The sequence below is a fragment of the Jaculus jaculus genome, chromosome 1 (genome assembly GCF_020740685.1).
Source record: "Jaculus jaculus isolate mJacJac1 chromosome 1, mJacJac1.mat.Y.cur, whole genome shotgun sequence".
Classification (NCBI taxonomy): domain Eukaryota; kingdom Metazoa; phylum Chordata; class Mammalia; order Rodentia; family Dipodidae; genus Jaculus; species Jaculus jaculus.
In genome coordinates this window covers 240967996-240995766 of record NC_059102.1, presented here as the reverse complement: position 1 = coordinate 240995766, position 27771 = coordinate 240967996, and the positions used below count along the sequence as shown (strand labels likewise).

Here is a 27771-nt window from a genome sequence, read left to right as displayed (position 1 = left end):
AGACACAGAGATTCCTACTTCTTAAAGCAGTTGTCTGATTTTCTGAAATGCATGGAACTAGATGTGTTCAGGATTTGGAGTTGCAAATTTTTGGACTCTATGCATATATCATTATAATATGTTATCTTGGGGATGGGACACAGTTTAACATAAAATTCATTTATTTCATATACATCTTATACACAAAACTTGAAGAGCACAACCTAGTTCAAAAACCTCAAGGTATGTCCATTTCCCTACTGAACATGTGGTTACATCTCAAGACCCAATGGCCAAAGCAACTCTTAAATGGCAAAGGCCCAGAAAGACAAGCATGAAACTGCTTTATTTTAATCCCTGCCAATCTCTGGCATTCAGAATACCTAGTAGAAAAAAGTAGTGGGTAAAAGGATGCTCATTTTGCCAAACAGCCAAATTCTCTTATTGTACTTATTTTCCAAAAGTGAAAACTACTAGAGTCTCTTCTGAAATTTCAGTATTCATATAAATCGGATAAGAAAAATGGCAAAAAATATTTTTTAAAAAAGTATAGTGATTCACAGTTCTTTGCATCTTTCCACAAAGGAAAGTCTCAACAATTACTAACAGTATAAATTGAAGAATATGTAAATTTCCCAACTGCAACAAATCAATCAAGTCTAAGCTTGCAAAGCAACAGCCACATATTTTATGGCCCTCACAACATAAAACTATGTCCTAGCTCTTCCCCTCAAGAGACCAACTAGCTATCCATCCTATCAAAATGGAGGGTGAGGTGCCAGAACAGGTTGGACATTTACCAAAAGGAATCTAACAGAACATAAATGTGGTGGTTTGAATGTATGGCCCCATAGACTAAGAGGTGTTTCATTAAAATTGAACTTGCAACTTATACCCCTACCAGGGAGATCTTGAGTCCAGCTCTAAGGTGTGTGGAGCTCTGGCTGTTTGTGCATTGGTGTGGTGCTGGCTGTTGGTGGTGTCTCTCTGCATGCATCTATGGAAGTGAGACCCTGGAATTTGTAAGCCTAAACTAAAACATTGCCTCCTAGAAGCTGTTTCTGGTTGGGTGCTTGTCCCAGAAACACGAAGCTGGCTGCAACAACAACTGCACATGGTGGTTGCTAAAAGACATTTTTGTGTGCCCTCTTGTTTAATGTGTATGATGTATATAACTTAATATAAAATCTGTAACCAAATTTCAAAGTCAAAATATTAATACAAAGTGAATGGTGGCATGAGGAATGAATGTTCTGGCTGAACAACTGCCAAAACACAAGCAAAAGTGAAGAAGGCTAAATAAGCCAAATAAGAAGAAAAGAAAAATATGAATAAAAAACAACTGAGGACTGGAGAGATGGCTTAGCAGTTAAGGTACTTGCCTATGAAGCCTAAGGACTGATGTTACACTCTTCAGGTACAATATAAGCCAGATGCACAGCAATACAAGGATGCAATGTCACACATGTACACAAAGGGGCTCATGTGTCTGGAGTTCAAATACAGTGACTGGAGGCCCTGCCATGCCAGTTCTCATCCTCAGTCTCTCTCTCTCATTAAAAAGATAAAAATAAAAAGGCCAGTCTTTTGGGCTTGCCTCAAAAAAAAAAAAAAATCTTAAAAAAGGTCGGGAGAGATGTCTTAATAGTTAACACTTGCCTGAAAAGCCTAAGAACCCAGGTTTGATTCCCCAGTACCCATATAAGCCAGATATACAAGGTAGAGCATGTGTCTGAGTTCATTTGCAGTAGCTGGAGGCCCTGGCATGCCTATTCTCTCTCTCTCTTTCTGTCCCTCTTTCAAATTAATCAAATTAAAAAAAAAAAAAAACTGAAAGGCAGTAGAAGAACCTGTCAACAACCTACTCCAAGATGAAACAAGATTTAGAAGGAAGGCAGGTGTGGTAGCACACACCTTTAATCCTAGCACTCAGGAGACTAAGGTAGGAAGAATGCTGTGAGTTCAATGCCAGCTTGCATTCTAGGTCAGCCTGAAGTACAGTGAGACCCTGTTTCCAAAAACCCCTTAGAACTTTGGATAATGCTGGAGTAGTCTTGCTTCTTTCTACAAAGACTACTGTGCCAGTCATGCCATTCTGAATAAAAATTGCCCCCTTAACCTCCCCTAAAACTTTTTCCCACTTTCTAACAAGTGACATGTTCTGAAAGAAAACTCCGAGGTAAAATTTTTACAAAGGTAAAAGTCGTACTTATGGGGGAAACGAGAAAGGATGAGGCAGGATAATTTCAGATGACCATGACAGGAATCCTGCCAGCACTCAGAGATGCTGGGCTGCTCAGTTTGTGTATGTGCACGCATGTCTCATTAGATCCCTTGTGTGGTGCCTACATGGGCACCTCAAGGAATTGTTCAAGCGTACAGATGATCATTACTGACAAATTTCTAAATCTGAGTGATTTCAAGACTTGGGGAATTCACACAAGGTTTTACAGTATGTTTGGTGTTTTGGAATTTTTTTGTAATTTTTAAAAAAATATTTACTTATTTATCTGACTGAAAGAGAAATAACTATTGGTGTGTCTGCTTGCTGCTGCAAATGAACTCTAGACACATGTGCCACTTCATATGTCTGGCTTTACACGGGTACTGGGAATTGAACTCAGGCTATTGGGCTTTGTAAGCAAGATCCTTTTACCACTGAGCAATCTCTGCAGTCCATGTCTGGTAGTTTTTTCTTTTCTTTTTTCCTTGTCTTCTCTCTTTTTTTGAGACAGGGTCTCACTCTAGCCCAAGCTGACCTGGAACTCACTCTGCAGCCCAGGTCTGAGCCACCATACCCAGCTTACATTTGTATATTTTACCTGACGGCTATCACTACCATAACAAGAATATACAGAAAGTCAGTTTACAAAGGCCTGTAAGAAAGTAGATCTCTTGCACGAATACTAAAGTCTAGCCTTTATTCTCCAACTCAGATGTTTAGAGTAAATCCTACTGCTTGCTTTCCACAGGAACAAATTAATATTTTAAATCATTTGTTCACAGACTGCAGGTACATCTATAAAAAAAATACCCCTGAAGAAAGTATTACAAGTGGAAAAAACTATTTTTACTTGTTGAAATACATGTTCGGTGCTGCTATATGTTTTTTTTTTTCCCTGTGCCATTATGCAAAGGCCTAGCTGCTCTCATTCAGCAGGTGGCAGCAGATGCTGCAGGAGTAGCCAGAGTCCTACCATTTGCAGGCTCAGCAGATTCACTGGTGCTGCAGGCAGCTCTAGAGCCACAGGTGGCAGACCTTGGCAATTCAACACAGTACTGCACAAGCACCATGCCATCTGTCACTGTCAGGACGCTGGCTCCCATTTTGTACCTGGGTTCCTGCTATTGGGCTACAAAGAGGATCACACAATTACACGATAGATTTGGATCTATTAAGGCAAAACAAATTACTTACTACCATAATCCAAACTGGTTTTCAAGTCTACAAATTCTCACCGATCAAAGAGAATCCAATGTGCATAAAGAGGTTCTAACTCAAGAATGCACAGCACTGGGCAATGCCTCCACCCAGACCAGCAAAGGGCATATGAGCATCATTTTGACCTCAGTGTGCTGACATACCTCTCTTAAGGGCACAACAATAGAAAACCACAAGCCTTCAAAAGTCCTATATCTTTTTCAGATTGTCTCCTTAGTACCTCATGTCTTCCCCCAAAAGAAAAAAAAATCACCCTAGAACAAAAACCCAACTTCCAAGATTTCAGTGTTGGGTAAAGCTACGAGGAAAGAAGCAGCAAGACCAGTGACATGCCATTCCCGAGGTTGAGTGGCAAGGGGTACATAGATGGACGGCACACCTCGCTTATCAATACCATGCTACTTGGTGCCTCTTCCTGCTTCTACATTGAAGCACCAAGCTGAGTCTGCTGGGCACAAAGAATTGCTGCACTTGAAAATAAAAAATGGTAGAAACTGCCACCAAGCAAGGGCCATTTAAATCCCATGTCACCACTGCAAAGCCACTTCTGTCCCTCTCATGGGCCCTAGGACATTCTCATTATCTGTTCCTCCTGCCCTTGGTCATCCAGGGAAGGAAAACAGTTTATGTATTAGCTACTGAAAAGCTCTGCAAACTCCACAGAGGGATGCACTATTAGGCTATGATAAAAGGAGTAATATAATAAGTGATGGCTATGGTATTCATGGGAAAAACAATGCTTTCCAGCAGAACCATCTCTCCTCCCAAATCTAGCAAAACCCTGCCACACCCTTTCAGGGCTGAAAAAGGCATCTTCTTTAGCTGATCACAAAGGGCTAGGGAGAAGAATGCCCAAGCTTCATCAGTGCTGTGATCACAACTCTAAGAAAAGTAAGCCCAAGCCAGAGCCAGAGGGGCTGTGATGAAGCAGGAGGGGCATGATGGCTCTACTGGCCATCCTCTCTCCTCACTCACTGGAAAAACAAGTGACAGTTCTTGACATCAAGGAAGGGTGGCCAGCCAGCAGTTCTGACAGCTGGGGTGGCCCCAGAAGAGAAAGCAAGGACAACTATGAGCATTCTCTCCTTCCTCCCTTTGGCCTCCCAATGCCTGACACACTTACTAAGGAGACACAAGAAAGGGAAGGATTCTGAAAAGCCTTTGTTTTTTCTGAGGCAAGCCCAAGAGACTGGCATTTTTTTTTTAACGTGCTCATGTGAGAGAGAACTGGCACACCAGGGCCTTCAACCACTGTAACTGAACTCCAGACACGAGTACCAACTTGTATGCGTGTGCAACCTTGTGCACTTGTGTCGCCTTGTGCATTCTGGCTTACATGGGACCTGAGGAGTCAAACATGGGTCCTTAGGCTTTACAGGCAAACATCTTAATGGCTAAGCCTTCTCTCCAGCCCTGGAAAGCTTTTTTGATAGGGTTTGCAAACTGAATAAATATTAGTAGTGTGTCAAAGTATACCTAGCATCAAAGAGCAGCAGTAGAGCCTATTTCTCACCCAAAGACATGAGCAGATCTAAAAAATAAGAATCCCAAAGTCACTCTAGGTGAGGGAGAGACAAGGGGGTTCATTAAGGGATGACAAAAGTGTTTACTGTCCATCTTGGAGGTGGATTAGTCCACACCCACAGGACTTTGGGTACTAAACCCACCTATGTTTTAGTGAGAATGCACCCTCCCATGGTTTGAAGATCCTGAATCTTCAAACCCTACCCTAAAAGGACCCACTGAAATAATCTTCTAGTAACATTAAACACAAGGCAAGATATAGCTCCTCCAGCTTTGCCAGACTGAGTCTCTTCTTACCTTTGGAAACAAAACAAAAGCAAGATCTGGGGGCTGAGAGAGAGGAAAGGACGGCGCGGGGTGTATTTCAGAGGCAGTCAGGTGGGAGCAGCAGCCCTGCCGGCTGGTTTCCGCAGAGCTCAGGATTAAGCCTGAGTTCTACTTAGCAAGCACAAGGAGCGCTGTGAAGACAATGTTTGGGAGCCACAGCTCATATTAATTCCCTGCTGCTACCCGGTGTCAGTCATTTACACTGCAGTCAAAAATCCCAGCTCCTCCTGCTATGCAGCAATGCATATGCTGATGGTTGTTATAGAACAGGGAGCCCTGGTTTCCTTGCAATATCTTCTTATTCAAAAATCTGGTTTTCAAAAATCTGTGTGGAGGACTCGGAAACAAATAATTTTCCCTTTTATAACTTCACATTGTCTTCTGAGGGATTTTGTCAAGGCACTCCTCCTTTGTTAATAGTGCTTATGATTTTATACTCTCTAAAATCTTAATTAAGTTTGGAAATGTTCTGACTTTACCCTGTCAGAACCAAGAAATAATGCAGAACAGACAGCTTACCACTGTCATCCTATGTACAGAAAACATGAAACAGTGCTTAGTGGGAGCAGCAAATACAAGCCAACAGTAGCCGGAAGGCAAGGCCATTTTTCAAATACAAACCACCCAAATGTGACAGGCAGCTAAATCCATTCTTCCACAAAAGGAGCAACCCCGCACTGTGGCCCCTCACATCTGGATGGCTTCAGAAAGCCTGGCTCCATCCCAGCTCTGGCAGATGGGTGTGAAGACCTTACCCAGCTGAGGTATGCCTTGAGCTTCACATTTAACCATCACTACAATCTAAAAGCTCAACTTGCAGGAAAGAGCTTATTTATAAATGACAAATTCATAAAGACACATCATCTTCAACATGACGCCAGAAGGACGCCAAGCACAGCTTGGCAAGTCACTCCTGGCACAACTGAAAAAGACACCTAGGTGAGTAGGTTACTCCAGCAAAGACAGACTTTGCTGAAAGCTCAATCTACGGGCCTTATCAGTCACAAACCAGCCCATGAATAGAAAGAAATGGAATCAGATGCAGACAGCAGCACCAGTTGGCAAGATCAGTCATTTTTCAAAGCATGGCAGTGAGAAAGTTATCTGCAGTAAGCCTTGCCTTATTCAACAGAAAGAGGAGCTAAGTATGGTATAGAAATTCTAAGTCCAGCTCAGAAATCCCAAATCCATGAGCGAGATGAACAGGGGTTAAAATTGGCACTGTTACTACCACTCATACAATTGCAAAATAATCTACACTATGAGCCCCAGAAGAAACACTACTGCTCTGTTTTGTTTGAGGCCCAACATATTTCATGTATAAAATAACCACAACCCACAGAGTGCCAGTGACTCCAGAGATAACACACTTTCATAGAAATGCTAGTCTCACCTTACCATAAAGGTTTATACAGTCCTTCATTTTCTAAAAACTCATCAGATATAAGAAGTTTCTACACTAAGGAAATTCAGAAGTGCTAATACAATTTCTTAAATGTGGTATGTGAAGCCATTTTGACATAAATACTAAGAGAATCTTCAGAAAAATCTCAAATTGGAAAGGCAGTGTTCCTAATGGTGGCTCCAGGCTACACTGAAGGAATATAACTGGTCTAGCTCTCACCACAGTACTCCTGGTGACGCCATTTTACTCCTTCCTCACTGCCATCTTAGTGTCACCGAAGGATTCCTAGTGGGCTGGCTGACATGTTGGCTAATCTACACTATAGTACTGTTAAAGTAGTCAAGGGTTTGATGCAAAAAAAATTGGCAGGGGGAGTGTCACAAAAAGAATCAGCCCCTTACTCTTACTCAGGCAGTCTAAAATTTCATGTGAAAACTGAAAAGCTTCCAGGCAGCAGAGAATCAGGAATAGCCTCCAAGAAACCAGGAAGAGCCTCTTCTAGTAGCCAAACTTTCATACACCATGGTGGAAGTAAAGGAAATGAAGCAACTGAGTCTCTGCTACCTTCCCAGGCTATTTAAAAAGGTGATCATTTGATAGCTTTTCACATGGCCTGCACGAAGAAAGACCAGACTCTTCAAGAAAGTGCTCCTTTAAAAATCTCAAAGAAAAGCTGGATACCACCCCTTTTACCATCCATTCCATGTTTATGCAGCAGTTAAAATGGAGTTGCAATTTGCTGCCCTAAAACACTTTTATTTCAAGGTGCAAACCTTGTTAAAAAACAATGAAGGAGAAAAGAATTCCTTTGCATATCAAAATATATCTAAGACATACATTCAATGCAGGCCTCTAGGATCAAAAAAAAAAAAAATTACATGGCTAGCTAGGCTTTTACTTTAAAAGCTGGTATTAGTATCATGGATTTTCAGAATCTTTGTAGGACTCTAGCCAGGGCTTACAAATGACTTTTACAAAATCAATGAAAAGGCTGATGTGAAGAAAACTGTCCTCTGCCTGGATTCTCATATTATTAAATAGTGAAGACAGTTTCCAGAGACCAGGGGAACAGAAGCTCACGCAACAAGCAAGACCTAGAAGCGGTGGCTTTATAAATGTTAAAGGTTCTAAGATACCCGGTTCTGTGAAGATGCAACTCCTGAAACAGCTTCTACAGCTTCCTGAGCAAACTCTTCATAGCACAGTTCACTGCCAAATAAATTTACTATACATTCTTCACGGTTAATGAGATAAAAATTCTTCAGCCTTTAAAAAATAAACACACAAGCCACAGTTAAATTCACTTGTTTCCTCTTAGCAATAGAATAAAGGAAAAAAGAAATAAACCAGATAAAATCCAATTAAACTAAATGTTTTAAAAATCAAGGTTATAATTACAAATGAGTTTTACGTGAGTAATTTTGAAATCACAATTATAAATTAAGCAGAAAGTACTAAATCACTCCGCGAGTAAGACTGAAAACCTAACTCAGATTGAAAACCTAAATCTATTGATCATTGAGAACAAAATCTTGTTTTTTCAAAATATTTGTGCTTATAGATTTTAATCATCTATGATAGGTCAATATCATGGAAGTATTGTCTTAACAATAAACAACAAATATAGCAGTTTCTTCCAGGAATAGAGAGCATTCTTTATAAAGATAGTAAGAAGAAACCTAAACTTTATTTGTCATACTTGGATTCTCTTTTCTCCCAAAAACCACTTCCATCTGATTTATCTGGGATGAATTTATATTTCTCATTAACTTAATGGATAATTAAATAATATAATTATTTTCTAAAAGTCACTCATGAATTCCGCATTTGAAGAATGCAGTTTACCTGATTTTTAACAACAACAAAAAGCCAAGAATTTTTTTCCGTCACACCTTTCACATTGGCAGCATTCACTTAAAATTCTATTTTACCCATTTTACTCAAGACAAATTTTCAACATCTCACCACTATATGTAAAATACTTACTGTAGACAAAAGGATTCCATTTTCTTTCTGGGAATGTTCTCCACCCTCCTACAGACCTCTCCTCCACAGTGTGCAAACCCATTCCTAGTGTTACAGTAACAAAGCTCCTTGCCACAGAAGCTCATGTAAACGAAAGGGCCCTGCAGTTGCCTTCCAATCCAGTTTACCTCACCCATGATACAGCTAATTGTTAAAAATGGTGGCTGAGACATTTTCCATACATTACATTAAGCAGCTCTGATGAAGGCGCTGGCATCCACCCACTTCAGACAAAGGAAAATAATTTGCAACTGTACCAAGGCACAGATTATTGAGTCATCTCCCATACAGGGTCAGTGATAGAAATTTCCTCCATCTTCATAAAATGTAAACCACAGCTCATTGTCTCATCCTAGAAATCAATTCTTTGCCATGCTGCCCTGGATCAGAGTTTTAAAGGAATCTTAGTCGGGTAAACCCATATCATTAGTGCTGAGGAGCCAAATTCTCACAGTTCCTCTCCCTTCCTGAGCAGCTCTTCCATTCCTCACTTGACAGCTCCTCAAGTCTTCCCATTGTTAAGAGTAAAGGAAAGTCCCACACCTCTGAAGGGAACTAAAGCCTCAACTAGGTGAGCAATTTCCACATCAAAGCTTCAAAAACAGGTTCAGACCCTACAGGTCACACAATACAAATGCCTTCCTTGAGAGAACAAGATGTGTACAGCACCTTTGTTTTTATTTTTAAGGGGGGAATAACATGCTGCTTTTAATGTTGAGTTAAAAGTATTTTATCTCTGATATTAACATAATTAATGTGATAATTAAGGTATTACATGCTACTTATAGGCAACATTATCTTATTATTCTCCTGATAATATTTATAACATTTAGGAAGTTTTCATTTCACTTGCATGAATCACAATTCTTAAATACATGTAAAAGACTCAAGTACTTTTGAGGATGAATTTAAGAAATCAAAACTTTCTTAAATTGCCAATAACTAATAATGATTAAGAATCCATACCTTATGTGCTACCATTTCTCATTTAAGTCCATTTCCCAAAACATCCCCTGTGAGATAGTTTCAAATATCTCTGCTAGTGATTTTTCCTTAAACATGAACACAAATTACTGGATTCTAAGGTAAGACAAGCACAAACGCATGCACATGCACACCTCAGTTACAGAGGACCTGGTTTTAGCAAAGAAAATAAATCCTATTTTAATATTTCACATCAAACAAGAATTCTGCAACTCTCGTGTCTCTTTTAAAAATCCTACAGATAATCTGTACTACTTGCTTCTTAAAGATGAAATCCACCAAAAAATTCAACTATCTAAATATTTAGGAAAACATCTCTCTGCCCCACCCAATAGACTTGTTTTTAGGAAAACATTTAGCAAAAATCTGAACAATTTAAAGAAGAATGGAGTACTTTTTCTATCAAATGAGTTAACTGCTACCAAACCTATATCAAAATTTCACACAAACCAAGACCTTGCCTTTCAGATGTACTGCAACACGCTGTCACTCCATTTGCCAGGGTGCATTTATCTCAATTTCTTTATAAGACAAGCAGTCCTACCTGCAGCTTTCAAATGTAAGGAGTTGCAGACCTGCTGATGCTGGAGGTCACTGCGGCTCTTCCACACCTCCTATGTGGGAGAAGCGCTGCCAGAGCCAGTGCTCAAGTTTTTCCCATCCTTAACTGTCTGAACTGAGGGGTGGGGTGGGGGTGGAGGAGGGAGGAGAGAGAGAAAGGAGAAGGGAAAAGAGGAAAAGAAGAAAAGGAAAAGAATACCCTCTCTGCAAGTGCTAACATGACTGGAGCACTAAAGAGTCCAATTAGACAATGAGACTGCAGGCCACCCTGGAAAGGGGGCACTGCAGCCCCAGCGCAGAGCATCACCACCACCCGAGGTGCTCAGCACAGATGCGAGGAAGTACGCTATCAGTCTGAAAGCACAAACTGATGGGAGTAACAGTTTATAGGTTACAGAAGGGTATTTTATTGTTAACGGACTGTACCAAGTTAAGATTTAAGAGGGGGAGAGACAACATGTAGGCAAGGAATGCTGTGATACTTTTATCACGGACCCGAGCCACTGCAATTACTCTAATGTGAATTTTTGATGACTTCCGACATCTTGCATGGTTAATAATCGCTTCGGCTGTCATGTTTGGTTAAGGTGGAAAATGAGTTTGCTGCATTGTGATGCAGTGCTGTGGCCACAGATTGTAACACCAGTTGTGAAAAGCTGGTCCCTGAACTGAGCAGCAGGAATTTGCACATGCCACGATGCTAAAATAAATGGTAGTTAAAAGATTTGTCTACAGCAGCAGACAGATTCTGCCATTTTACTCTACAATACGGGTAGCTCCAACATGCAGATCCCTGTGCCCTTGTCAAGTACACTGTCCTTCCGAGACAACAGTAAATTCACCATCTTACATGTGTGGCTTCTTAAAAGATTTTGATACTAAACTATTCAGATTAATTACAGCTTTAAACTGAACAGAGGTTGTCTGCATTACAGGAATATACAGCAACGAAGCTGTTAGTGACAAGAAATTGCAGACCTTTCATTAACATATGTTCAGCTCAACTGTCACTTCTTAGTATAACATTTAGGAGAAAATATATGATGTGTAAGTAATGAATATTCCTATTTTTCCACAATGGTTTTTAAAGCACTCCTCAGAGAAGGATATTTTTTTTTCTCCAAGATTTACTGTATAACCTGAAAATTAAAGATCACATCAAAATCCTAACATGCTTTTCTCATCATCACAAAAGGAAATTCAATAATGGAAATAATCGTGCAATTATAGAAAAGCTTCTGTAAAAATAGCAAAGCTACAACTACATGGATCCCTCAACCCTAGATGATTAAAGTCAGGCCAATCAGGTAGTGGGCTGTCATCATGGCAAGGGGTTGCAAAGAAAAATCAAGAGAAAGACCATTTCCTCTTCAAAACAAAACCACAAAGCCCAAGACTGCAATATGCTGGCTGTGAACCCAACACCTATATTTGCAAAACCTGAGACATAGGATACATGCCAATTTCATAATGCAGCTTTATATTTAAAATTTTTTAATGTTAATGGCTATTTAGCAGCTAGGGTTTGGCTACTTAAGGTTATTTTATCTACCATCATTTTGTGTCTTTTTAGAAACAAAAACCATTACAGACTTAGTTGCTTTAAAAGAAAAGCAATTAATATGTAATTAACATTCCTTATATCAGAACTTGGCAATTAAATACCCTGAGTGATTTCCGACATTTCAGCCTCATAAAAACTAATGGAAAACTTCAATTAAAAAGAATGAGCACAGGAACACAGAACACACTGGTGTCTGCAGGTAAGTAACAATGAAAGAATTTATGATACTAACAGAAAAGTCAGCTCTGGCTTCCTTTGTTTTATTCACTGTGATAGTACCAAGTGCATAATTCGAGGTGCTTGTGTTAGTAACAAATGCTGAGAAGCTGAAGGGCTTCCGGTTTTCTTACCCTAACTTGAAATTCACTGTACTAAGTGTGTTCTGTGCCGTAGCAGGTGTCATGTCACAGTAGTTGTGCCAACAGTCAACAAATCAAGCTTTTGTTGTTCTAGACCCAACGCAAAGTCCCGCTAACAGCTCGGAAACTGCACAGAGAAGGAAGGGAGCAAATGTATGTTGGAGGTAGCTTTGAAATTAACCAGACTCAGCTTATGCTCCAATTACCGAACAAAAGACAATCCTGGGGGACTTCTCTCTGAACCAGTGCAAGAAGCACACTCTTTTGTTTCTGATCAAATAAATACTGTATTGGAGCACAGCGGATATGCAGCCACAGAGGACCCTGAGTCTGGGGATGGAAGAGGCAGGGAAAAAACAACAACAAAAACCAAAGGCCCAAGTGTGGCTAGAGTCAAACTACTGCTATAAAATCTGTTCCTGATTGAGACGCATGAGGTTCAGTACAAGAGAAGACACCTTTACTGAGGACCAACACACACATACACACACACACACCTTACAGCATCTCTTAAGATTTTCTCCTGCTTTAATTATGCCAACAAATAAGATATTTCTTTGCATCAAAAGAAATCCTAAACAACACAAACCCCTTTCCTCACCTCCCGAGTATCCTAAGGAAGCAAGGCAAGCTGGGCTAGGACTTGTACAACACTCGCTGCAAAGGCTTCAAAGTAGATGGGACTGAGTAGCAGCAACTAACGCAGCCTTTAGCACCAGTGCCTGAGGTCAAACACCAGAAAGACACCACTTACAGAGGAGGTACTGCTCTATTTACTGTGTCATTAACTGAGCACAAACCCATCCATGCTTGTATGTCTATGAGATTATCCACTGTTTCAATTACTAAGGCCAAGACAGGTATGGTAGTGCATACCTGCAATCCCAGAAGTAGGAGTCTGAGATAGGATTTTGAGTTAAGGACAGTCTGCATTACATACCAACATTCACTCAATCTATCTATACATACCTATATATGATTAAATAAGTGAAGTGGGATAGAAAACTAACAAGCCTGACATATATTAACATAAGACATAATGCAAATATTGAGGTTATATATAGAACACACAAAGAGAGCTACTGAACTTCTAGAGCTCAAGTACAATTGTAACCATTGCCAAGTAAAATCATAACCACATAGGCAACTGCAAAGATCTACATGTACATGAACCACATGAAGACTACCCTAAAATCAGATTTTTTATAGACTCATGTTGGGCTCCTGACAGGGTCACTAAGGGTCCTGACAGGTTGCTGAGAAGATCAAGTAATACTGCTATTGGGTATCCCTTTCTTTTTAATTTATTTTTTGAGATTGTTTCACCCATGTAGTATAAGCTGGTTTTGAACTCACAATCCTCCTGTCTTAACTATCTGAGTAGCTGAGACTACAGGTGTATGCTGCCATGCCTGGCCACCCTCCCTCAACATTTATCTGCTGCCAAACTTTCTGACACGATTGAGCACATCCAGGGTGGTATGGCCACAGACTGTTCCCAAACTTACAGCATTACCTGCTGCCTACACTCCACTGTTTGGCACTCACTCCATCTATAACACACGCACACATCCCAAAAGAGTCACCTCTTAGACCACTTCTGATCTTTCCTCTCTGGCTACTGTTAGCTTGGCAATCTCGTCCCTCCCTTTGATTTTATGCAAGCTAAGTACATTTCATCTCTCACAGCTCATTCAGATCAACTTTTTCTTTGGGGGTGGGGAGGCACTCTTCAACTTCCCCAGAACTAGCCCATCATTGTCTCCTTCATCTCCTCTGAACTCCCAGTGCATTCAGAATTTCCCATCACTCCCATTCAACTGGACAGTTTGATCCTGTTATAGGAATGTTAGCCTTGGCTCTCTAGAGAGATGAAGAGCTTCTGGGAGGCAGCATCCAGAATTTATAACTGTTCTAATTATCTTCAATAGCCACCATCAGGTTTTTATGGGCACTCAACAAAACCATTCCACTGATTTTATTAGTGTCCACTAGATCTTACCCAAGTAGATGCAGATGATTAGTTAAAGGAAGACAGATATTAGTTTTGCTTTCGTTTGTTCTTTCAAATTTCTCCAGCTTCCTGAGATAATTCCAGCCTTAGGTGGTAAGACAGATTCTGAGGTAGTTCTTAGCCAAATGCAGAGACACCAACTCTTGTGTGTGAATAAGCATCATTACCAACAGTATTCAGTTCCCACAGTCAGCTTCCTTCTTACAGAGCCATGGAAGTTCAGGAGAAATGAGAAGGTCAGTGGTATAGCATTCACAGCACAGCTCATCTGTCCTTATAAATCAGCTGAGAATGAAGAACCAACCTACTAATTTATCACAAACATTTCATTTTGAATATTGCATGACGAATACAAAATTTAAACAATTTATTTCTTTATTTTTTGCAGTAAAACAAATTAAGGCTCATTCTCTCTTGCTCATGCTCAAGCTAAATAGCTCAAGGGTCAAGAAACAAGGAAAAGAAGCAGCTCTCCTTGCTTAGAAAAGCTGGAGTTTGTGCTGCCTGGGTGGGGGAAATTTCAAAAGGAAGCTATCAACAGTCACTATTGGGCCTAAAATGGGAAGAGAAAGTATCCACAAATATTCCACCAGGCAATTCACTGCAGCTTGTGACAAACTTTCACTATGTAGCTCAGGCTGGCCTCAAACTGGCACTGGTGACTCTCTTGCCTCTGCTGCCGGAGTGTTGGAATTACACACGTGACACCACACCTAATAATTCACTACAGCATTAAGAAACCCTCCACATTTGAGAAAGTGAGGGGTTTCCCTGTCATCTGCCTGTCTCTGCCTCTTTCTTTCAATACACATTACCTAAGAGACTTCAGTATTCAGAAAAAGAGAACAAATGAGACTTTTGGCAAAAGCTGGCACAACAAGGGAAAAAGCTACAATAAAAGCTAAATGAGGGCTGGAGAGATTGCTTAACAGTCAAGGCACAAGCCTGCGAAGCCTAAGGACCCCAGTTTGATTATCCAGGTCCCATGTAAGCCAGATGCACATGGTGGCACATGTGTCTGGAGTCCCATTCTCACTCACTCACTCTCTCTCTAACATAAATAAATAAAATAAATATTAAAAAACTAAGTGAAATGATAAATATATAAAAACTCACAAAATTCATAGCTAAAAACTTCTGAGAAATGCATTGCCTTTGTGGCACAGATTAAGAAAATAAGGATATGATGGAAAATGGAATTTCTAAGGGGAAAGTGGGGGGGGGGGGAATTACCATGGGATTTTTTTTATAATCATGGAAAATGCTAGTAAAAACTTAAAAAAAATAAGAAAAAAGGGGGAAAAAAAGAAAATAAGGGACAGAGAAACTCAGGTTCTGGCCAAGGTCCTGGCTTTAGGCCTGGGTTTGGCTTTCTTTCATGCTTACAAAGCTCTCTGCACAGCACAATACACCAACTGCCAGACCTGCCAGAGAAAAACTGCCCGCTGCATGCTCACGCCCCAGTTATCATAGAGGTATAATGGTGGCCTCACAAGAACAACTTCCAGCTCATTAATTATTTTCTTTGCAAGTGGGGGTGGGGGAGGGATAATAGGTGACCCAGGGCCTCTAGCCACCGCAAATGAACTCCAGATGCATGCATCACACTGTGCATCTGGCTTTAGGTGGGTATGCGAGAATCAAACCTGGGTCATTAGGCTTTGCAGGCTAACCACTGAGCCATCTCTCCAGCCCTTGCTAATTCTTGTTAGTAATGTACTTTATAGAACAGATGCATTTCTTGCCAGGTTGATTGTAAATAGAATTCTTTTAAACAAAATCTGTTTTAAATTTAGTAGGGAAGCTGTAATGCGAACAAATACTACAGCTAAACACCATCACAAGATTTCTTTTATAAATCCACATTTTCAGAGTATGGATATGCTTAGTAGAGTCAGTCATATTATTGCTGTTATTTTAGAGGGACAAAATCAACATTTTAACTTTCACATAAACTTTTTACTGCACATTATTTACTATTTCTGCTTCTAGCTAAAAGATAACACATACTTGTTAAAAATAAATACAGGACTCCTCAAAAAAAGAACAGAATTACTAAAATTACCCAACAGAATTTAAACATGAGAAAAATAAAACTATTTCATTTGGGGGTTAGAATTTCACATTCACTAATGTATACAAAATACATATCCCTGAAATTTTTCAATGACACAAACTTGTAATCATGCTTTTATTTTTTGTGAATCCCTCAATAAACTTTATTATAAAATTTAAAGCCAGCATTTATAATTATAAAATTTAATCCCAGCATTTGGGAGGCAGAGATAAGAGGATTGCCATGAGCTCAAGGCCACCCTGAAACTGTGAATTCCAGGTCAGCCTGGGCTAGAGTGAGACCCTACCTCAAAAAAAAACACAAAATAAAATAAAATAAAATAATATGGTGGGGCTGGAGAGATGGCTTAGCAGTTAAGGCACTTACCTGCAAAGTCCAAGCACCCAAGTTCAATTACCCAATACTGACAGAAACCAGATGCACAAGGTGGTGCATGCACCTAGAGTTCATTTGCAGTGCTTGAGGCCCTGGAGCACCCATATTTTCTCTTTCTCCACCTCTCTCTTTCTCTCTCTCAAGTGAATATATAAATAAAATATTTAAATTTTAGCAGCCAGGTGTGGTGGCACATACCTTTAATCCCAACACTTGGGAGGCAGAGGTAGGAGGATGGCCAGGAGTTCGAGGCCACCCTAAAACTACACAGTGAATTCTAGGACAGCCTGGACTAGAGTGAGACCTTACCTCAAAAAAATAAAGATTTAAATTTTAGTATGGCATTCCTTAAGGTATTTGACACCAAGAGATGATAAAATTATAGGCAAGGGACTGGAGAGAGAGTTTAGCAGTTAAGGCACTTGCCTGCAAAGCCAAAGAACCTCGGTTTAATTCCCAAGACCCATGTAAGCCAGATGCACAAGGTAGCACATGTGTTTGGAGTTCATTTGCAGGGGCTGGAGACCCTGGCACACCCATTCTTTCTCTCTCTCAAATAAATAATTAAATATATTTTTTTAAAAAATTGTAAGCAAGGATATATAAGCCTTAAGAAAAGAATTAAACAATACATGAAAATGAATTTGGAGCACAAAACAGTGATTGTCCTAGGGATGCTAGCCCACTTTCCTTGCCCACTACTGCACACAGGAGGGCACAGCTTGTCTAGCCTCAGAAACTTATACTGTCCCAAAAATACAGTCAGCCTTTTGTCCTATACCCTTCTCACTCGCTTTCAAAACAATGGTCCTGTTTTCTCAATATGCTTCTCCACTAGTTCACAGCAAACAACTGAAGAGACCAAATGCTTCAAGTTCTACTATTTTATTATCTCACATCCCAAGTCAGGGGCATATCAAATAGCTAAATCTCCTCAGACTCTTAAATCCTGAAAATGTAGTAAGGATGGGGATAACATTATACCCATTTAGAGTGCACTTTACAAAGCATCCTGCACAGGCAAGTAAGTGGCCAATAAGTGGTGGAAGGTTGTCACTCAGAAGTTCTAAACACATCGGCACAACTGCAAACACAGTATCGTTCCCTGCACTGTACACTGCACAGCTGTCTTGCACTGCAGTGCTTTTAAATAAGTTCTCATTCAGAATTTAACCCAGTGATGTGTTCCTGTGAAGCTATCTATATATTGCTAGAGCCTAATCTGGTAACATGCCCCATAGAAGTACTTAAATATGATTTCAAAAGCTACAAGAGGGCTGGAGAGATGTTTTAGTGGTTAAGGTGCTTGCCTGAAAAACTTAAGGACCTAGGTTTGAATCTCCAGGACCTACATAAGCCAGATGCACATGGTGGCACAGGCGCCTGGAGTTCATTTGTAGTGGCTAGAGGTTCTGGCACTCCCATTCTCTTTCTCTCATAAATAAATAAATTAAATTAAACATTTTTTAAAAACTAAGAGATAATGAAGCCTTACAGAGCACATACTGAACCAGGAGTAAGAAGAAATGGGTTCTAGGCAACTATACACAAGCCACTGGCCCTGCCTCAATTTCATCTGTAAAATGGGAAAATACCTCAGGCCTATGTAACAGCATTACTGTACGTATCTTCAACTGCTTATACAATAAGATTATTCTTTCAAATTAAAAGAAATCATATCAAATGATTTCTCAAATATGGGCTGCACATTTTTCAAATATGCAGACTGACTAATTTAGACATTTCCAAGGAAATAACTCTGTCACTCTGCTTTCGCTTATGGCATCTGTTGTTACCAACAGCTAAGAAAAAGTAAAATCTAATGTCATGAACAGTAAACTCACAATCCCAGCATTCATTTAATTAGAAGGGTAGAGAGAAGAAAATGAAAAGGTGAAATGAGGAGAGGTGATGGGAAGAAAGGGGGAGTAAAGCAGGTTAATGAATTAAAAAGAAACCCATCTTTCATCTCCTCTGGCTCTTGCTGATGGCAGACGGTGTATATAATCTGCTGAGAGGCCAGATTTAAGGCTTACTCCTTTTGGCATAGTCCATCCATGAATTATTAACACTTGCAGTAGCAACAGCATATTGGCTCACAGCAATCAGAGGATAATGATGATTAACCATGATAGGATTATTAATCCCCCTCATCCCTTTCCAATGTCCCCCTCTCCTTTTCATTTTCTCTGGATCTCACTGTGTTTTAGGCAGTGTACTTTGAGCAGCCTCAATTTCAGATTCAATTCCTCCAAAATGAGAGAATCATAGTTGATAAATTTCAATTCATAACATATGCATGTTTTTAAACATACTTTTTGTTGACCACTGTGTCCCCAATGAAACAGATAAAAAACAGAGGTGGTTACAAGCTAGATGAGGTGGCATATACCTATAATCCCAGACTTGGGAAGTAGAAACAGGATGAGGTATTCAAAGCAAGCCTCAGCTCAACAGTTAATTCAAGATTAGCCTGGGCTATGTGAGACATTGTTTCAAAAACCAACAACAAAAGATGGTTACAAATCTTTTATGGACTCCAACACTTCAAAGATAAACTGCTTTAGGCTGGAAAAATGACTTAGTGATTAAGGTGCTTGCCTACAAAGCCAAGGACCTAGGTTCAATTCCCCAGTACCCATGTAAAGCCAGATGCACTAAGTGGTGCATGCATCTGGAGTTCGCTTACAGTGACTAGAGGCTCTGGCATGCCTGTCCATTCTCATTCTCTCTTCCTCTCTCTCTCTCTCTCTTCTTACAAGTAAATAAGTAAAATCTCAAGGTTAAGGGGTAGCACAAGTGAACTGAGTCCAAAAGTCTCCAGAACAGCTAGAAAAGCTGAGTTTAGTTATATTAAACTTCTGTACTCACCTAACCCAGTGGTCTCAAACTGGAGCACTTGTTAAAAACCTAGCCTGGGGGGCTGGAGAGATGGCTTAGTGGTTAAGTGCTTGCCTGTGAAGCCTAAGGACCTCAGTTCAAAGCTCAATTACCCAGGACCCACGTTAGCCAGATGCACAAAGGGGGCACACAGGTCTGGAGTTCGTTTGCAGTGGCTAGAAGGAAGCCCTGGCGCGCCGCCCATTCTCTCTCTCTCCCTCCCTTTTTCTCTCTCTGTCTGTTGCTCTCAAATAAATAAAAATAAACAAGAAAAATTAAAAAATAAAACCTAGCCTAGGGCCTGAGAACATTCATTTCCAACAAGCCCCCTGGTGATGTTGATGCTATGGTTCTGGGTACCACAGTCTTAAACCATCAACCAAAAGCTTGCTTCTAGTTGCCAAAGGGCATGAGTCATGCAGCAGGACATTAAAACCAACCTGAGCTAGAAAATTAACATAAAAGCCAGAGATGAAGAAAGATGAGGTGGCTCTAGTTCCTCCTGACATGACCAGAATTATGTGTCACAGCACAGGGAGGCAGCCCAGCTGAGTGAAACATGGCTAGGCTTCCACAGAGCACTTTCCATCAGTTGCATAAGTCCAACTCAACGTCACACCCACATGCGCCACTCCCCGTGCCATTCAGCCTAGGTGGATGCACACTACAGGTCTACAGGAGCCATTTGAACAGGTTAATATTTCACAGCTGATACTTGGTCAGAAGAAAGGACTAACACCTTCCCCAACAATGTTTTCCATCTTCTTTCTGTCCCCAGCCCTTCAAAGGACCTGGTAGATTCCCATTACCAATGATACCTCCTGTGGACAGCCAAGAGAAGAGGGCAATAGGAAGAGGGATGCAGAGCACAGGTGGAAAGCAAGAAGGAAAGGAACAAAGAAAAAACAATAAACCAAAAGAAAACCTAACACAAAGAATGGAAAGTGGAAAAGGGAGGGAAGGATCAAATGTAAAATAGAAAGGGGGCAGGGAGATCAACACTTCCTCCAAATGCTCTAACCTTAATATTTTAGTCTAAGGTTCCAAATATTGAAGCTGTTTACATGCCAGCAAGGACCTACTTGGCCTCAAGCACGCTGATGGGCTGCAGGGTAATAAATCTCCAAACTCTAAGCCCCTTCACATAAAGGTGAAGAGAAGCAAGCTGTGTCTGCAGCAGCAGCAGCAGCAAACATCAACATGCTTTCTTTCTCGTAAGTATGCCTCAGATGGAAAAAGTGGCATCCACTACCCAGTACAGAGCTCACAGAAGCCAGTTTGGTAACAAATTTTATTTTCTTGTTTTCTTTTTTTTGACAGGCATGGTGGTACACACCTTTAACCCCAGCACTCAGGAGGCAGAGGTAGGAGGATCACCATGAGTCTGAAGCCACCCTGAGAATTCCAGGTCAGCCTGGGGTAGAACAAGACCCTAAATTTTCTTTTCTCGTTTTATTTATTTGCAAGAGAGAGAGAGGGAGAGAGAGAAGGAATGAATGGGCATGACAGAGCCTCCAGCCATTGCGAATGAACTCCAGATGCATGTGTCACTTTGTGCATCTGGCTTTATGTGGGTACTGGGGAACTGAACCTGAGTCATTAAGCTTTGCAGGCAAGTACCTTGACTACTGACTCATCTCTTCAGCACTACCTTTATTAAATATGTGTGTACAGATACACTTATGTGTGCAGCTAAAGCACACATGTGGGGATCCAAAGGAAGACGCAGGTTGTCTCCGATCATTCTTCTACCTAACTTCACTGAACTGAACTCAGAGCACCCCCGTTTTTTCAGCTACAGTGGCTGACTAGGTAGCCCCAGTGATTCTGCTGTCTCTGCTTGCCTTAGTGCTGGTACTGGGCCACACCTGGCTTTTTAGGGGGGCACTGGGGAACAAACTTGTGTCCTCATGTTTGCATAGTAAGCTCTCTTACCTGCTCAGCCATTGCCCCATCTCTACAAATTACTTTTCTCTGCATAGTATTTTCATCCTTATAATCCATTTAGTTAACCAGCAAGTCTTTCACCTAGGATGGTACACACCTATAATGCCAGCATCAGGAGGCTGAGAGAATGGATGATCAGGACTTTGAGGACAGCTTCAAACCTGTCTCAAACAATAAAACAAACAACAACAAAAACCCAGAAGCCAGATATTGTAGCCTGTGCCTATGATCCTACTAGTTTTGGGGGGTAGAAGCAGGAAAATCAGGAGTTTAAGGTCATTTTCAATTATAGAGAGCTCCAAGATAATCTTCATATACCTGTGTTAATTTGGAGGACAGCCTGGGTGACTTGAAACTGTCTCAATAACAGAACAAGGGCTGGTGAAATGGCTTAGCAGTTAAGGCGTTTGCCTGCAAAGCCTAAGGACCCTGGTTTGATTCCCCAGGACCCATGTAAGCCAGATGCACAAGGGGCGCATACGTCTGGAGTTTGTTCACAGTGGCTAAAGGCCCTGGTGTACCCATTCTCTCTATCTGCCTTTCTTTCTCTCTCAAATAAATAAATGTTTATATATATGTATATATATCAGAACAAACCCTACCAAAATTGGCTTAGTGTTTTTGCAGAAAAAAAAAAAAAGTAATATGGAAGCTACTCAACCAGGCTACCACTTGATGCATTCTTCAGCAAGACAAGACATAGCTACCTGGGTTCAAGCTCTACTTTTGATAGTAACTAATCTATTTTGGTGTTAATTTCTTTTTCTTCTGAGGCCAATACCCATTGGATCCATCTTAAACACTATAAGGAACAAGTAGGTGACAGGCAAAGCCCACTGAAAGTAGTACACAAATGCTAAGAGCATTAAGATGTTTTCTCAAAGATCACACAAAATTCCTGGCCTGTTACCACAACCCCTAAATCTTCCACATTAGGAAAAAGTCACAGGCCTCCTCAGTGACAAATGTTCCAAGTGATTTGATGGGGAAAATGGCATGATGGTTGGTTCCTGAAGTGTTTCTTAGATTCCTTTTCACATAATAGGAGGCTTCTCCATTACAGAATTAAAAAAACAACAAAACCCTCCCCCCCCAAAAAAGAACACTGTACATCCTTTATACAGGAATTTAACAATTCTGAGCTATGAATGAGAGCTATTTTGTGTCTATTTCTTTTTTTTTTTTTTTTTTTTTTTTTTGGTTTTTCGAGGTAGGGTCTCACTGGAGCCCAGGCTGACCTGGAATTCACTATGGAGTCTCAGGGTGGCCTCGAACTCACAATCCTCCCACCTCTGCCTCCCGAGTGCTGGGATTAAAGGCGTGCGCCACCACGCCCGGCTCATTTGTGTCTATTTCTAATGCACACTTTATGTACTAATTCCTCACCTCAGTGTTAAAATATACCAATTTTCCTTGTTATTTCAAACAATATTTTTCTACAGTACAAATATTTGGTCCAAATAACTCAACAGATCTAAAATGGTAGCCATCCTGACAACTACATAGGGCAGTATGGCAGTCAAGATAGTATGCTATAAAGCCATTTCCCAAGCTTTCTGAATTAAGAGTGCTTTATTTTTATGGATAGGAGAAATATGAGTCTCCACCCAGTTCTCACTGACACACAAACCTCCAGATTTCAGCTGAAGAGATGGCTTAACAGTTAAGGTACTTGCCCACAAAGCCTAAGGACCCAGGTTTGATTCTCCAGTACCCACATAAACCAGATGCACAAGCTGGTGCATGCTTCTGGGGTTCATTTACAGTGGCTGGAAGCCCTGGTGTACCCATTCTCCTTCCCCCAACCTCTTCCTTTCTTTCTCCCTCTTCTCTCAAGTAAATAAATAAAATCAATAAAACCCCAGGTTTAATGTTTCTGTAGCATCTCACTGGCTTCACCTTAACTCAAAGGGCAAGGGCACACCCTATTCCAGTCAAGGAGTGTGCAGGTTATGACAGAAGTCAATGTTCTTTGCAAACAATGACTGCTTTTCCTTCAACTACTTCTGAGCCCATCACCCTCCATAGAAAGGACACCACAGCAGCCCTCTCCTTCCATAGCCAGACTGCACTCAACCCTGTACCAACAGAGTAGTGTCAGTCAAATGCTCGGGTCACTGACACGGACTACCTAACTATGTATGACCTACTCCTACGCTCTCATTACCACCCTTCCTAGTTCCCTGTGCAGTCTTCTCTTCAGGATTCAGTGATGTTAGTTTATATTTATTTATAAGGGTCAGTTAGTCCAAGGTCACAGAATAGTAATTTGCATCGTGTCAGGAGTTAATGTTCAATGTTATCTCCTCAAAGTGAATAACCTTCCTATAGATAAATTCTTTTCTGCATTCTAGAGTACACACAAAGTTGAAAGCTTTGTGTCTTTAAAATCCAAATACACATGATATACCCTTAAGACAGCCAAATCATATTATACAATACAAGATTTCAACATTCCGGCACACTGCCAGAGCTTAATGGCCAGTTAGACACTAAGTAAGGAAATGGGTCTGCATTAAGTAAGTCAACAATCAATAGTTCAGTATTACAGTAAAAATTTGATGTGCTCTTTAAATTGCTTGTAGCATCATCCTTCTATCCCAAGCTTAGTTTCAGAAGCAAAACAAAGATGATCAAGCAGAACTGGTATACAATCTATTTGCACAAGCACAAAGCCTTGGCATTTTGAAACTAAAAGCTGCTCTTGGATTTCACAGAAATCTTGTTCTGTGAACCTAAAGGGCAACAGACTTGAGAAATAATAGGCTCTGCTTTAGACAGTAAATTAAACTGACAGCTCAGCAAGCAGAAAGCGATGGCAAGAAAGCAACACCTGAATGATGACCAGATGAAGCAGATCTGCCTTCCTCTAAACTCATCCTCCCCAAACTCAGCAGGGGTCTCCGCCAAGATGTATTCTCTCGCTTTTCCCTTCTTCAACACTGTTTTACTACTATTTGTATAGATAGAAGCATTGCCCACCACATTCATTCAAAAGATCACATATTTCTCTCAAAATCCTTCTACTGCATACTTCCATTAACTTTCTTCCTTTAAAAATCTCCCCTTCACTGAGATTATCTCAGTCTACAAATGAAATTCAAAACCCAGGGGTCTAAGAGTACAGTACTGAACTCATTGGTAGCATGGAATTCAAGTATTGCATAACTAGCCTCTGTAGGCTTTAGGTTCCTATCTAAAAGACAGAGTAAGGGTGAATAACCACCTCAGACAGTGCTGATAGGACTGAATGAGGAGCCCAGAAAGTACTGGCATCTGGACATAATAAATAAACCTCAGTTTTGCTTGTGTGATGTTAGCTACTTTAAAACCTAACACACAGGGGACTGGAGAGATGGTTCAGTGGTTAAAGAAGCTTGGTTACAAAGCCTGACAGCCCAAGTTTGATTCCCTAGTACCCATGTAAAGCCAGATACACAAAGTGGTGCATGCACCTGGAGTTTTTCAATGGCAAGAGTCCCTGGTGTACCCATACTCTATCTGCCTCTTTCTCTCTCTCACTCTCTGTTTCAAATAAATATATTTTTAAAAAGTAACATGGCTGGGGTGGTGGTGTATGCTTTCAACTCGAGCACTTGGGAGACTGAAGTAGGAAGATTGCTGGGAGTTTGAAGCCATCCTGAAACTACAAAGTGAATTCCAGGTCAGCCTGGACTAGAGCAAGACCCTACCTCAAAAATAAATAAATAAATAGATAGATACAAACCAACCCATTGATTTAAACTTGCTTTGATATGCATTTTTCTGCACAGCAAGGATGAGAGGGAGGCAACCAGAATATTAAATACACCATAGTCAAAAAATATATATTAAAAAAGAAAACGAAAAAAATACAACAACAACAAAAAAAATAAATATACCGCAGTCTAGTCAAAGGAGTACTAGTCTGCAAACACTTACTCCCAGACTGCAGCAGGTAAGTACAAAACTAGGAATATGTAGTTAGGAACTTTTCTTTCTTTCTTTCTTTTTTTTTTTTTGAGATAGGGTCTCACTCTAGCCCAGGCTGACCTGGAATAATAGTCTCAGGGTGGCCTTGAACTCATGGTAATCCTCCTACCTCTGCCTCCTGAGTTAGTTATGAACTTTTTAAAAATTATTATTTTATTTAGAGAGAGAGAAAGAGAATGGGCACACCAGGGCCTTTAGCCCTGCAAACAAACTCCGGATGTATGTGCCATCTTATGCATCTGGCTTACATGGGTCCTAGGGAATCAAACCTATGGCCTTTGGCTTTGAAGACAAGTGCTCCAACCACTAAGCCATTTCTCTAGCCCAGTTAGGAACTTTTGTAACAACCTAATACCATTTTTATCTATTGAATCTAATTTTAAAAAATCAGAGCTGGGAGCTGGGCTCATGCCTTTAATCCCAGCTCTTGAGAGGCAGAGGTAGGAAGATCACCGTGAGTTCAAGGCTGCCCTAAGACTACAGAGTGAATTCTAGGTCAGCCTGGGCTAGAGCAAAACCCTACTTCAAAAAACAAACAACAAAAAAAAAACCAAAAAAAATCAGAGCTTGGATTTTACATGTTTATATTTCATTTTTTTGTAGGAATTCATTTTTATTGTTTCATAAAAATCTCAATTTGAGACAAACAAGAAAGAAAAACCTGGTCTGAAAAGTACTGATTAAATAAAGCAGCTTTGGGCTAGAGAGATGGCTCAGGGGTAAGGTGCTTGCTTGCAAAGCCTGACAGCCTGGGTTCAATTCTCCAATACCCACAGAAAGCCAAATGCACAAAGTGGTGCATGTGTCTGGAGTTTGTTTGCAGTGGCAGGAGGCCCTGGTATACCCATACTCATTCTGTCTTTCTCAAATAAATAAATATTTGTTTTAAAACAGATCATTATCTGCAATAGATATACATACATAGCTTTACCTGTAATCTTTTTCTTAAAAAAAATTTTTTGTAGGTGGTTTTTAGCCTGTTGCATTCTGTTTGCAGAACACTCTGATTCTGCTGCTAACACTATGTTTTGAAGGACACCTGTGCCTGATCCCCGAATGCTAGAACAGTGTTTGTAGTGTCAATTCTCCAGCTATTAGAGAGGTCTAATAATTATCTATAGCCTCAAGTTAGCCAAAGATGTCTCCTGCTCCTGAGAGAGGGAAGTTGCCTTCTACTTTGTTTTGTATAAGTATAAACTCTGCATGAATCCTGTACACAGACCTGTTCTAATAAAAATTCTGTATGCTGCTGGCTCTGGGCTCTTGTGCAGAAAATTACCTGGAGTCCCCTGGTTCTAGTGACTCTCCCCAACCCCCCACACAGCTCAAGTCCCCAGTACTGATCGCTCAGAATTTAGACAGGTTCAGCTGGCACCAGCAGGTGACACTAACAGGGTGGTGCCCAAATGTGAAGCACCTTACCTAGGCACAGTGGAACTGCTGAGAGAAGCACACCCATGCATTTTGGTTACTTGAACAAATCAGGTATATCAAAACCTTCCATGGTTCTGTCTATCCTTAAGAAACCAACAGCATTTTATTTTTTATTTTTTTGGTTTTTCGAGGTAGGGTCTCACTCTGGTCCAGGCTGACCTGAAATTAACTCTGTAGTCTCAGGGTGGCCTTGAACTCACAGCGATCCTCCTACCTCTGCCTCCTGAGTGCTGGGATTAAAGGCATGTGCCACCATGCCCGGCTCACCAACAGCATTTTAGAAGGAAAAAGGAAGGGAAGCATGCCCCTCATACACACCAACTATCCCTTTGCTCATGCCTTTCAAAGAAATAAACCAAACTAGGTAATAGTACAACTGAGTCAGCAAATCCACACTCCCACTTCCAGCCTGCAGGCCTGAGCCTCTCCTTTGTTTTCTAAATTAAACAAATAGCCTGGTCCCACTTATAAATATTCTTCAAAAGGCAAGGGGCTCTTTCTAAGCAATTTCTTGGCAGCTGTGTTAGGCCCGGCCCTGAGCTGAGATCTCCGTGACAGGGGCAGGCTTCTGAAAAGCTCTGGTGGATTTTGCTGATGGCATCTCAGCCTCAAATGCACAGTGAGAAGCAAGGCCTGAACTGCTGTCTTCCAGGACAACGGAAGTGGCATGTGCATGGCTGCTGATGCTGGGGTCAGTGAGACCAGTGGCTGTGAGAGCGCAGGGCCTGAGCCTCAGTGTGGCAGCCAGCCACCCGGCCTTAGGAAACTCATTCAGCTTCACATGTCAAGTGTAAGACAAATGCTGAGCTTCCATCAAACAGGAAAAATTCTGTAAAAGAATGGATCTGGTTCTAACTACAAGCCTTGTGCCAGAGAATGCTACCCCTCTACCATGCAGCTTC

General features: G+C 40.8%; 1 protein-coding gene across 7 annotated transcripts in view; it reads right to left on the bottom strand.

Moving 5' to 3' along the window:
- Positions 1 to 27771, bottom strand: part of Nup93 (nucleoporin 93) — a 126378-nt gene that overhangs the window by 45768 nt on the left and 52839 nt on the right. The window contains exons 1-2 of one of the 7 annotated variants that reach the window (XM_045131685.1): positions 10231 to 10373; positions 7814 to 7943 (exon numbers count right to left, since the gene is read on the bottom strand). The exons of 2 other annotated variants lie outside the window; for them this stretch is intronic. Coding sequence is in view for 1 of the 5 variants with exons in the window: in XM_045131678.1 (XP_044987613.1) it covers positions 10447 to 10467 (21 nt within the window). In the remaining 4 variants the exon portion in view is untranslated. Of the gene's footprint in view, positions 1 to 7813; positions 7944 to 8663; positions 8683 to 10230; positions 10387 to 10446; positions 10468 to 27771 lie in introns of those variants that run through there. 4 more of the 7 variants (XM_045131678.1, XM_045131683.1, XM_045131693.1 and 1 more) reach the window with 4 other exon arrangements.